The sequence below is a fragment of the Oncorhynchus gorbuscha genome, linkage group LG02 (assembly GCF_021184085.1).
Source record: "Oncorhynchus gorbuscha isolate QuinsamMale2020 ecotype Even-year linkage group LG02, OgorEven_v1.0, whole genome shotgun sequence".
Lineage (NCBI taxonomy): Eukaryota > Metazoa > Chordata > Actinopteri > Salmoniformes > Salmonidae > Oncorhynchus > Oncorhynchus gorbuscha.
Window position 1 is genome coordinate 15,649,173 of NC_060174.1, and position 13,481 is coordinate 15,662,653.

Genomic DNA, 13,481 nt, shown 5'->3' on the forward strand with positions numbered 1-13,481 from the left:
ATACAGATATACATCTGTTGGTCACAGATACCTTAAAAAAAAGTGGGGTCATGGGTAAGAAAATAAATCAGTATCTGGTGTGACCAACATTTGCCTCATGCAGCATGACACATTTCCTTCACATAGAGTTGATCAGGCTGTTGATTTTGACTGTTGAATTTTGACTGTTGAATGTTGTCCATTCCTCTTCAATGGCTGTGTGAAGTTTCTGGATATTGGCAGGAACTGGAACATGCTGTCGTATACGTCGATCCAGAGCATCCCAAACATGCACAATGTGTGACATGTCTGGTGAGTATGCAGGCCCTAGAAAAACTGGGACATTTTCAGTTTCCAGGAATTGTGCACAGAGCCTCACAACATGAGGGGATGGTGGTGGATGAATGGCACGACAATGGGCCTCAGGACCTCGTCATGGTATCTCTGTGCATTCAAATTGCCATCGATAAAATGCCAATTGTGTTCCTTATCAAGGTTATGCCTGCCCATACCATAATCCCCCCCGCCAACATGGGGCACTCGGTCCACAACGTTGACATCCAGTGGCCATACACGTGGTCTGTGGTTGTGAAGCAGGTTGGATAAATTCTCAAAAACGACATTGGAGGCAGCTTGTGGTAGAGAAACAAACATTCAATTGTCTGGCAACAACTCAAATCAATCTTTATTTATCACATGCGCCGAATACAAGAAGTGTAGGTAGAACTTACAGTGAAATGCTTACTTACAAGCCCTTAACCAACAGTGCAGTTTAAGAAGAGTTAAAAAAATATTTACCAAATAAACTAAAGCAAAAAATAATTAAACGTAACACAATAAAATACAGTAAGTAACAATAACAACAGCTCTGGTGGACGTTCCTGCGATCAGCATTCCAGTTGCACTCTCCCTCAAAACTTGATACATCTGTGGCATTGTGTTGCGTGACAAAACGTCACATTTTACTGTGGCCTTTTATTGTCCCCAGCACAAGGTGCACCTGTGTAATGATCATGCTGTTTAATCAGCTTCTTGACATGCCACACCTCTCAGGTGAATGGATTATCTTGGCAAAAGATACATGCTCACTAACAGGGATGTAAAAAAATTAGTGCACAACATTTGAAAGAAATAAGCTTTTTGTGTGTATAGAACATTTCTGGCAGTGTTTATTTCAGCTCATGAAACATGGGATCAAACTTTACATGTTGCATTTATATTTTTGTTCAGTGTACATTCTGTACATACACTGAATAAATAGGAAATAAACTTAATGTGTGCCAATTGCAGTGGAAGCTCCTCAACTCACCTGCCAACAGTATCTCACAAGCATCTCTGTATATCAGGTAACACACCATAAATAATTACCTCACATGCTCCCTTTCAGAAAATTACCATTCTGTTTGGGTGCAGGTGATACACCTGCCCATTGATGAATAATTGATGTGTCCACCATAGACCAGACCAGACTGAAGCCCATTGTTTCTCTAGGCTCACCATTCATCATCACACAGCCAAAATACATTGAGCTACAATACAGGTCTGTCTAGGGCTGCATGTTCTGAAAGGGAATATGTGAACAATTCTATTCTGATAGTTCCAAAGATGTACCCCTACCTAACAGTGTGAAATAAATACATGAGTAATAATGCAAGACATACTAATCTAAAGTTGCTTCTTATTTATACAAATCCAAACATATGGTTCAGCTATCAGAGCCATAGATATACCTCAGGGATTCTTGAAAGACTGGACAATCAGAACTTTTTTTTCACAAATATTTTTCTTAATATTAACAACATTTAAAATAGCCTATATATTATAATTATTATTATTATTAATATAAGTATCAGCTGTCCCACCATGTAAAGAAACAACCTGTTTTATTAAATGCAACTAACTGGATGTGCTAACTCTGTCAGAAGCCATCAGACGTATTTCATACTTCCCGAGTGGAAAACTCGGGATCATCTTGCTACGAGTTAGCAATTTGGAAATGTGCAAGTTTCCTACTTCCAACTAGCACGTAAACGCGGCAATAGAGCCGACATGGAAATTAATAATATTTAAAGTATTTTGAAAACTTCTCAGACAAATCTTTCCCTTCATAAAATTCCGCTAAATGTATACGGAACAAAAATATAAACGCAACATGTAGTGTTGGTTCCATGTTTCATGAGCTGAAATAAACGATTCCAGACATTTTCCATATACACAAAAAGCTTATTTCTCAAAAATGTTGTGCACAAATTTGTTTACATCCCTGTTAGTCAACACTTCTCATTTGCCAAGATAATCCACCTGATTAAGTGTGGCATATCAAGAAGCTGATTAAACAGCATGATCATTACACAGGTGTAACTTGTGCTGGGGACAATAAAAGGCCACTCTAAAATGTGCAGCTTTGTTACACAACACAATGCCACAGATGTCTCAAGTTGAGGGAGCGTGCAATTGGCATGCTGACTGAAGGAATATCCACTAGAGCTGTGTGCAGATAATTTAATGTTAATTTCTCTACTGTAAGCCGCCTCGAACATTGTTTTAGAGAATTTGGCAGTACGTCCAACCGGCCTCACAACCGCAGACAACGTGTAACCATGCCAGCCCAGGACCTCCGCATCCGGCTTAGTAACCTGTGGGATCGCCTGACACCAGCCACCCGGACAGCTGATGAGACTGAGGAGTATTTCTGTCTGTAATAAAGCCCTTTCGTGGGGAAAAAAAATAATTCCAATTGGCTGGGCCTGGCTCCCCAGTGGCTGTGCCCATTGCGCGCCACCCTATGGGACTCCCAATCACAGCCAGTTGTGATACAGCCCAGGATGCAGTGCCTTAGACTGTTGAAACACGCGGGAGCCTACACTCCATCCAAATCATGGCCAATAATCAATTCGAATTTTTAGGACAATCTTAATAGTGTGCTGGTTATTATCGGCAGTGTCACACACGATTATGTTGGTCAAGTGTGTTCGATTGCCCTGGAAACGGGTTCGCCGTTTCATGTGCTGCCGTGTGCTGTTAAATCTGCGCTTGAGCGCCATCGTGCGGTTAACTGACGTAAGGTTTCCACCACTTCCACATTTGTCAGACGAAGCCCCGCCCCATTCATTCTCAATAGGGGCACGCGAAGCAATATACGCAGGCGATTGTGAGGTTGAAAAATCTCTGCTCTACTTTATGCAAATATCACGCGGCCACCGCTTCCGTTAACCAATCAGGTGAGGAGCAGATGTTTGCTTGAAAATATTCCGTTCATGAAACATAGTTCTACCTGTGATTAGTTCCGGGCAAGCACAACAACAAAAAAATATAGGAAAGCCAGTCATCGATGTGATTGGTATTACTATATGATGTGGCTTTGTAAAAATACAGAGAGACACAATCATACAGTCAATGGCATGGAGGAGGATTGCAGAGATTGTTGGTATTGATGGTGGGTGAAGAGAGATTATACGTTTGCTTGTGCTGCTAACTAGCTAGGAACATAAATACATTTAAACCTAAAAACTGACCAAAGCCACAATTTGTGAATGTGTTGACTAAATTAAATTGTGAAATTTGCACACCAAAGGTTAGGAATCACCAGTATCACGCAATACCATTGTAAATGGTACCCTAAACATGCATTTATCCTGTAGTATGCTACCAATTGGATTGTGGTATTTTAACATTGTGATTCTCAGTTTATGGCGCTTTCATTTGACCTGTGTCACGAGATTGACGATTATAGCTCACTTTCTGTAAAATACATAGGCCTACTTGTAAAACATAAACATTGTTGTGCAAATGTATCTTCACTCACCATCAACATGTCTGCAATCCTCCTCCATGCCACTGAACTTCTGATTTTGTCTCTGTATTCTAAAAGATTTCTCAGCAAATAAACAAGGCAGAATTACAACACTCCCCATGATCCATTATTTTCCTTTTAGACATTTTTAATTAGCCTACAAATTGTCAGTGACATATTTTAATGTACAGTAATGTATATAGAATGCAAGGGTTGAATTTACTCTAAACAATTTAATGTCAGAAAAATAATGTACAAAATCTGGTTTATGGTTAGCCTCATATACAGTATCTACAGGTATCATTTTAAATTGAGAACATATAGCTAGTTCAACAATGTGCAAATGATGTGTGAGTTTAGCTACTCTCTGCTTCAGATGTACAATGACAATGGGCACATGGATTGTATATGCCCATTAGGCTAGTAATGTCATCATACTCTAGGCCTGTCTGCATTGGTGATGCATTCCATTATGATAAACTGCTAAATGGGTTCACCTCAGCTGATATCTTGAGACCGAGTAAATCAAATAAAACATATTGGAAAGCTCACAACTGGACAAAAAGGGTCATGTTCATTTGAGAAAGCAACACAGGAAACACAGACGAATTAGAGACAGATCCCCTTCATACATTTTTATTGCAGAATTGTGATGTGTGATTAATGAATATTGACACTAGTTCATCTTGAATAATGTTTTTACATGGACAATTAAAACAAGTTTAAACACTTCAATTAATCAACATTGAATGAATCAACATATCATTTCAAAATGTACAAATAATCTAATAATCTAACTTGTTTGTAAATGTTAGATGTGCTGCCATCCTGTTAGAAGATAACAGATTATTTTATTACAATGGTTAAATTGGATTTTCATTGTGTTCAATGGTGTTATTTGCCCCCTAGTGGCGCTTTCTGGTACTTAGAAAGACAACGCAAACGGGAAGTTCAGAATTTGTTTTGCACGCAAAGAAGCAGCTACAAACAAGGCTACGGTGCAGGTCTTTCAATGTAGTTATTTCTTGTCACGCTTCAGCCTTGGAAAAATATTTGTTTGTAAAGTTCAATTCAAGCATTTAGCTAATGATAATAATCTTGTTATGATAGAGTTTCTTACATATCAATGTTGGTTGCATTTACTCACAAATTGCAATGCCTTTTGTGTATGTCGTTAGCTGTATTACTTTGCTCATGCGTCATGCAAACGAATTGTAAAATATACAATACTGTAGTTTTGTTACTGTTTCTAGTGTAATATGCTTTGTTATTCTACATAGATGGTTATACATTATTAGAGTAATGAAAGGAGCAATTACCATATGGTTAACAATTAGCTATATGGTTTGGCATCATGCCAGATGCATGGTACCTTAGCACGTGCTTTGTATTTATGCAACTTCAAATGTTTAATGTACAGCTACAGTATGTCGGTGTGAATTGAACACTAAAGTATATTCTTTTCTGTATTTTGCAGTTTCACAACATAAACGTTTTCAATATATTCATTCAAGAAAAGTCACGCCTTGGGAGTTTTATTGAAGACTTAGTTGTTAGCTATCTGTCTAGTTTTGCTAGTTTTGCATGGGAACGCAACTCAAGGGCAGAATATTAGACATTTTAGTATGTAGGCTATTCTTACTAAAGCATCATTTTGGATTAAAAAAAAGATCATACCAAAAGGTGGCTAACCTTGCTCCACTCCCTGATCTAAAGGGTGAGCAGACTTCTATTCCAGCCCAGCAATAATACACGTTATTGTCAACTCATTAGGTTTGATACATTGAATCAAGTGTGTTAGTGCTGGGCTGGAACAGAAGCCTGCACACCCAGCATACCTCCGGGAGAAGGATTGGCCTGCTACAGTTGTAATAAGTTTGTAGCCTACATTGTGTGTGACTTTTAACTGTATTGTTGTGTACAACATGTGATAACATAAGTACACATACAACCTATGGCATAACAAGGACGTGTCAGCAGTCTCTTGGGACATTCACTGGGACCTCTTCATCTGCAGACAGGCTTTCAGCATGTCTCAGGAAAGACATCACAAAGCAACATGTTTAATTTTATTTAAATTACACAGCCATGATTATTATCTGCCTGTCTTCATAGTTCTCATCTCTAAGGACGAGAACTGGATACTCTTTTCATGATGTCATCCTACAAACCGCCCTATTTAACTACTAAACGTACTCTTTTTATGACAGTTGAAGCAGAAAATTATTTCACCCTCTTCCATTGCTGAAATCTACAAATGTATTTAGAGCCTGAGTTTTTTATTTAAAATTCTAAATATGCCTAAATCAAGATACCATGCTAATATGAAGAAAGCTAACTGATGATATTTCACATAGCCAAGTATTTAGCTAGCAACTCATTAGCCTACACACTAATTAGCCTACATAGCTAGCTGGCTAATAATACATCGTTTTTTAACATTTTCAAAAATGTACTGACTTACTTACTTGAATAGGTTCATGCCCACGCCAACGAAGCTGTCAATCTTTTGTAGCGAAACGTTGTCGAGCGGAGCCACCTCTTCTGGTTGAGACGTTTCACACGCTTTGAAAACATGCCATACTTTTCGCGGTGTATTTGAACGTTCTAAAATTCCAATGACATTCAAAATACTGTTGTCACAACATTAGATGATTGCTTGTTGATGTTTCAAAGTAAATGCACAAACTTAGTGTTGCAGAGCATTTAAAAATTAGGTAATAAGATATTTGACAATAATCGACGTTATTGATTTTGCACTCTACAGCAAAGGCATAGGAGCAATGGAAGAGGTAAGGCATTTTGCTTTACACTGATTTAGTTTGCAAATAGGCTACATTTCTTTTCTAATAACTACGCTAAACTGTCCTCGGATGAGTAGTTTATAACATACATTGTGTCTGTGTTTTCAGATTTGATAGCCTCATAGGCTAAAATGTATATTTCCCCCCCATTGATCAAATAAACAATACTTCCTGGGAGGATTATTTAATGTAACATTTGAGGTGCAGGTACTCCGCTCTGATGAGCTCCTGCCCAAGTCAAGCACTGATTAATGCAAATAGTTGATTTAACTGTCACTGGTTGCCAGACACTCCAAGCTTACATTTGTATTTTTTGTTACTTTGAAAGCCCACCTGCCATGTCCAAGCAGGTATTATGCTGGAGGATCTTAGGAAATTAGTCACTTGGGCTCACTCTCATGGCTCCCACTGTCCCCACAAGCTTTGGCACAAGGGAAAACTTAACCCAGGGGTTGGGCATCAGTGCAAAGTTAATTGGAGATGTGAGGTTGGACATGCCTTCGACTGGGCCTTGACACTTGCCACAGAGGTGAAAGTTGAGGAGGAAAAGACAGAGGAGGTGGATGTAGGTCATAGGAGCAAGAGGAGGAGAATACAATGCCTGTCCTCGGATGAGGAAGAGGAAGGGGAGATGGTATATACCCCATCCATTGGGAATATTACTGATGAAAATGGGGTTGAATCTGATGTGAGCCTCTGTAGCCTTGTGACCCATGTGTCAAGAGAGGGAGGAGATGCCCCAGTGAGAATGCTGGAAGAGGCCTTGACTTTAAAGTCCAAGCAGCAGAGAACTGTGAAACAACCATTCTTTCCTAGGATGATTGTTAAGGAGCAACCCAAAGGCAATATCAACATGGAAGTTAGGGTGGAGCTAGAGCAAAAGAACAAGGAGACAAACCAAGAGGGAAGGGGCATTGAAAAGAGGACAGTTCTAAAGGAGGAAAGCCCAGGCCCAAATGAAAACCTCATTACAGCTCTTGACATCACCCCTCTCCGAAGCCGCCTTTCAGACATTGAGCGTGCCCCAGAAGATGAGGAGTGGGCGACTCCTAAGGGTGGACAGTGTTCCCTCTCCCCTCCTAAACCCCTATTCCAGGGCCAGGGTGAAACCCACAGGCAGGGCTCCTGTAGTGCTGCCATCTTCCCACCTACACCTGAGAGATCAGGTGCGGCCTCAGGGCACTGTCCCCTTAATAAAGGCAAGGTTAAGGCAGCACCCAAGAAACCAGCAGAGAAAAGTGAGTACATCTGCTGCGGTAATGATTAGTACATTATTATTGGACAGATTTACTAATAGCACCTGCTTTGTACAGAGGCTATGGTAAATATATTTTCATGTGGGTAGGACTTTACATTACAGCACAGAATATAGTGGTTATAACACCAAATCAAAGTTTATGTCACATGTGCCGAATACAACAGGTGTAGGTAGACCTGACAGTGAATTTCTTACTTACAAGCACTTGACCAATAATGCTTTAATCCAGTCCTCAAGGGTCTGATTTGTGTCACACTTTTACTCCATCCTAGCAAACACAGCTGATTAATCAAAGTGCATTCTAAACTGAAGATCATGATTAGGGGATTATTGGATTCAGGTGTGTTAGCTGGGGCAAAACTGTAACACCAATCAGGCCCTGGAGGACTGGAATTGCCCACCCCTGCTTTAAGAAGTTAACCAAAAAGTGTTAACTGGAAAAAACATGAGTAAAAACATGAAACATGAAAAAAAAGTAACAAATTAACAGTAGCAGTAAAATAACAAGCGAGGCTATATACAAGGGGTATCGGTACAGAGTCAATGGGCGGGGGCACCAGTTAGTTGAGGTAATATGTACGTGACTATGCATAGATTATAAACAAAGAGGAGCAGCAGCGTAAAAGAGGGGTCTGGGTAACCCTTTGATTAGCTGTTCAGGAGTCTTATGGCTTGGGGGGTAGAAGCCTTGTGGACCTCGACTTGGCGCTCCGGTACCGATGCCCTGTGGTTGCAGAGAGAACAGTCTATGACCAGGGTGGCTGGAGTCTTTGACCATTTTTAGGGCTTTCCTCTGACACCGCCTGGTATAGAGGTCCTGGATGGGAGGAGGCTTGGCCCCAGTGATGTACTGGGCCGTACACACTACCCTCTGTAGTGCCTTGCGGTCAGAGGCCAAGCAGTTGCCATACCAGGTGGTGATGCAACCATGCTCTCGATGGTGCAGCTGTAGAACCTTTTGAGGATCTGAGGACCCATGCCAAATCTTTTCAGTCTCCTGAGGAGGAATAGGTTTTGTTGTGCCCTCTTCATGACTGTCTTAGTTGGTGTTGGTGATGTGTTCACCAAAGAACTTGAAGCTCTCAACCTGCTCCACTAAAGCCCCGTCGATGAGAATGGGGGCGTGCTCGGTCCTCCTTTTCCTGTAGTCCACAACCATCTCCTTTTGTCTTAATCACGTTGAGGGAGAGGTTGTTGTCCTGGCACCACACGGCCAGGTCTCTGACCTCCTCCCTATAGGCTGTCTCATTGTTGTCGGTGATCAGGTCTACCACCGTTGTGTCATCGTCAAACTTGATGATGGTGTTGGATACGTACCTGGCCATGCAGTCATGATTGAACAGGGAGTACAGGAGGGGACTGAGCACGCACCCCAGAGGGGCCCCCATGTTGAGCATCAGCGTGGCGGATGTTGTTCCCTACCCTTACCACCTGGGGGCAGCCCGTCACAAAGTACAGGATCCAGTTGCAAAGGAAGGTGTTTAGTCCCAGGGTCCTTAGTATAGTGATGAGCTCTCTTGCATGTTTCAGTGTTATTTGCCTCGAAGCGAGCATAGAAGTAATTTAGCTCGTCTTGTAGGTTTGTGTCACTGGGCAGCTCATGGCTGTACTTCCCTTTGTATTCTGTAATAGTTTGCAAGCCCTGCCACATCCGACGAGTGTTGGAGCCGGTGTAGTACGATTTCATCTTAGTCCTGTATTGACGCTTTGCCTGCTTGATGGTTTGTCAGGGCATAGCAGGATTTCTTATAGGCTTCCGGATTAGAGTCCCACTCCTTGAAAGCGGCAGTTCTACCCTTTAGGTCAGTGAGGATGTTGCCTGTAATCCATGACTTCTGGTTGGGGTATGTACCCACAGTCACTATGGGGACGACGTCATCGATGCGCTTATTGATGAAGCCAGTGACTGATGTGGTGTACTCCTCACTTCTCAATGCCATCGGAAAATTCACGGAACATATTCCAGTCTGTGCTAGCAAAACACTCCTGTAACTTAGCATATGTTTCATCTGTCCACTTTCTTATTGACAGAGTCACTGGTGCATCCTGCTTTAGTTTTTGCTTGTAAGCAGGAATCGGGAGGATAGAATTATGGTCAGATTTGCCAAATGGAGGGCGAGGGAGAGCTTTGTACGCATCTGCGTGTGGAGTAAAGGTGGTCTAGAGGTTTTTTTCCCCCTCTTGTTGCACATTTAACATGCTGATAGAAAAGTCCCTGTCCACTAGGAGCACCGCCTCCGGATGAGCGTTTTCCTGTTTGCTTATGGCCGTATACAGTGCGGTCTTAGTGCCAGCATTGGTCCGCGGTGGTACAGTTGAAGTCGGAAGTTTACATACACCTTAGCCAAATACATTTAAACTCAGTTTTTCACAATTCCTGATATTTAATCAGAGTAAAAATTCCCTGTCTTAGGTCAGTTAGGATCACCACTTTATTTTAAGAATGTGAAATGTCAGAATAATAGAAGAGTGATTTATTTGAGCTTTTATTTCTTTCATAACATTCCCAGTGGGTCAGAAGTTTACATACACTCAATATTTGGTAGCATTGCCTTTAAATTGTTTAACTTGGGTCAAACATAGCTTCCCACAATAAGTTGGGTGAATTTTGGCCCATTTCTCCTGACAGAGCTGGTGTAACTGAGTCAGGTTTGTAGGCCTCCTTGCTCGCACATACTTTTTCAGTTCTGCCCACACATTTTCTATAGGATTGAGGCCAGGGCTTTGTGTCCTTAAGCCATTTTGCCACAACTTTGGAAGTATGCTAGTGGCCATTGTCCATTTGGAAGACCCATTTGCGACCAAGCTTTAACTTCCTGACTGATGTCTTGAGATGTTGCTTTAATATAGCCAAATAATTTTCCTGCCTCGTGATGCCATCTATTTTGTGAAGTGCACCAGTCCCTCCTGCAGCAAAGCACCCCCACAACATGATGCTGCCACCCCCGTGCTTTACGGTTGGGATGGTGTTGTTCGGCTTGCAAGACTCCCCCCTTTTCCTCCAAACATAATTATGGTAATTATGGCCAAACAGTTCTATTTTTGTTTCATAAGACCAGAGGACATTTCCCCAAAAAGTATGATCTTTGTCCCCATGTGCAGTTGCAAACCTTAGTCTGGGGCGGCATAGTGGTTAGAATGTTGGCCTAGTAACCAGAAGGGTGCAAGTTCAAACCCCTGAGCTGACAAGGTACAAATCTGTCATTCTGCCCCTGAATAGGCAGTTAACCCACTGTTCCTAGTCCGTCATTGAAAACAAGAATTTGTTCTTAACTGACTTGCCTAGTTAAATAATAATAAAGTCTGGATTTTACGGCTGCATGGTCCCATGGTGTTTATACTTGCATACTATTGTTTGTACAGATGAACGTAGTACCTTCAGGCATTTGTAAATTGCTCCCAAGGATGAACCAGACTTGTGGAGGGCTACAATTTTTTTTCTGAGGTCTTGGCTGATTTCTTTGATTTTCCCATGATGTCAAGCAAAGAGGCACTGATTTTGAAGGTAGGCCTTGAAATACATCCACAGGTACACCTCCAATTGGCTCAAATTATGTCAATTAGCCTATCAGAAGCTTCTAAAGTCATTACATCTTTTTATGGAATGTTCCAAGCTGTTTAAAGGCACAGTCAACTTAGTGTATGCAAACATCTGACCCACTGAAATTGTGATAGATTATTTCACTGTCTGTAAACAATTGTTGGAAAAAGTACTTGTCATGCACAAAGTAGATGTCCTAACCGACTTGCCAAAACTATAGTTTGTTAACAAGAACAAGTTTTAATGACGCCAACCTAAGTGCATGTAAACTTCCGACTTCAACTCTATATAGACAGCTATGAAAAATATAGATGTAAACTCTCTTGGTAAAAAGTGTGGTCTACAGCTTATGATGGGATACTCTACCTCAGGTGAGTAAAACCTAGAGAGTTCCTTAGATTTCGTGCACCAGTTGTTAACAAATATGCATAGGCCGCCGCCTCGTCTTACCAATAGGCTGCTGTTCCATCCTGCCGAAAAAGCTTAAAACCCACCAGCTGTATGTTGTCATCATTCAGCCACGACTCGGTGAAACATATGATATTACATTTTTTAATGTTCCGTTGGTGGTATATACGTGCTCGTAGTTTGTCTATTTTATTATCGATTGATTGTAAATTGGCTAATAGGACCGATGGTAAAGGTAGATTACCCTCTCTGCGCCGTATTCTTAAAAGGCACCCGGACTGTCGTCCATGATACCTCCGTCTTTTCCTCCTGCAGGGATGGACAGGGATGAGGGCCTTGTCGGGTGTCTGGAGTAAATCCTTCCCGTCTGACTCGTTGAAGAATTCCTCCAGCACGGGGGGAGTAATCGCTGCCCTGATATCAAGAAGTTATTTTCGGTCATAAGACACAGCGGCAGAAACATTATGTACAAAATAAGTTACAAATAATGCAAAAAAAACATACACAATAGCACAATTGGTTGCAGGATCGTAAAACGGTGGCCATATCCTTCGGCGCTATTATCGATGGTAATAGTATGATTGTTTACATTGTAGTTACTCACATTTAAATTACTGTAATGTTTATTCAATGTAAATGGTGTCTGGGGCAAGGTTAATAGTGTGACTGTTATTTTTCTATCTTCCAGGGGGGCCAAAGAGAGCAGAGGCCAGCCTGGGCAATCTCATGACCTTTGTCATGTGGCTAAACTCTCAAAACCATTCCGGGGCCCGCTGTCCAGGCAGCCTGCCTATCGCCGAGCTGGACAGGTTATTGGTCGCCTTCTTCCAGTATGTGTGGGAGGAGTCCCGCCTGCAGGCCCTGAGCAGCAGCACTCTTACGACATACGCCCGTATGCTGGACCGTGATCTGCAGAACCAGGGCTGCAGCTTCAGTATCCGGAAGTCAGCCGAGTTCACAAACACCATTAGGGAACTGGATAGCTGCTGCCAGCACTTGAAGCAGAGAGAGTGGGACAGAGATATCCTGGTGATCCAGAGCTTGAGGAGAGAAGAGGAGGCTGCACTGAGGCAGGCAGGGGTCCTGTCTAGGGCCACACCGGATGGGCTGCTCAACCTGGTCCTGCTCAACAACCTCAAGGCCTTTGGGAAGTTCCACCTCCAGGGAGTCTGGCCCGGGCGAGTCTCCGACTTCCACACGGCCACTGAGACCCACCCAGGGACGGGCGACGGGGAAAAACTGGAATACCTGGAGTGGAACAATACTAATTTCCCAGAACAGAGCCCCGTACGGATGCATGGCCTGGCCGACGACCCAGAACGCTGCCCCCTGTGGGACTACAAGCTTTATGTATCCAAGCGTGTTGGAAGCCACCTGATCGCCTCTGATGCAATGTACTGTTGCCCACTGAGCCAGTATAGGCCCTGGGATAATTACTGGTTCAGCCGCCATGCCATGCCCAAACCTCGCCTGGAAAAGATGATTAAGTCTCTGAGCCACCATATACTCTCCGTTCGTAATGGGAGGGCAGCAGCCGCATATTAGTCAGCAGGTACTAATAGAAGAACATTGATTGTATTTTAAATGTATACTGTATGTGCATACATACATTCAAAGTGTGATATCCTAGCATGACGTGTGTTTAATTATACCATTGAATGTTGTATGCTATGTTATGGTTGAAATACTCATAAATGG

The 13,481-nt window shown here is 42.2% G+C and overlaps 1 protein-coding gene across 1 annotated transcript; it reads left to right on the forward strand.

Moving 5' to 3' along the window:
• Window positions 1-6,931: 6,931 nt before the first annotated feature.
• Window positions 6,932-13,481, forward strand: LOC123995704. The gene is made up of 2 exons (XM_046299375.1): window positions 6,932-7,814; window positions 12,472-13,481. Exons 1-2 carry the CDS (start codon window positions 6,932-6,934, stop codon window positions 13,326-13,328), a joined length of 1,740 nt encoding a protein of 579 aa, XP_046155331.1. The 3' UTR covers window positions 13,329-13,481.

Excerpts from the sequence above, each read along its gene's own strand:
- LOC123995704 (XM_046299375.1), top strand. The coding sequence starts at position 6,932 with ATGCTGGAGGATCTTAGGAAATTAGTCACTTGGGCTCACTCTCATGGC. Across the intron at positions 7,815-12,471 it reads CAAGAAACCAGCAGAGAAAA|GGGGGCCAAAGAGAGCAGAG; the intron begins GTGAGTACATCT and ends TCTATCTTCCAG.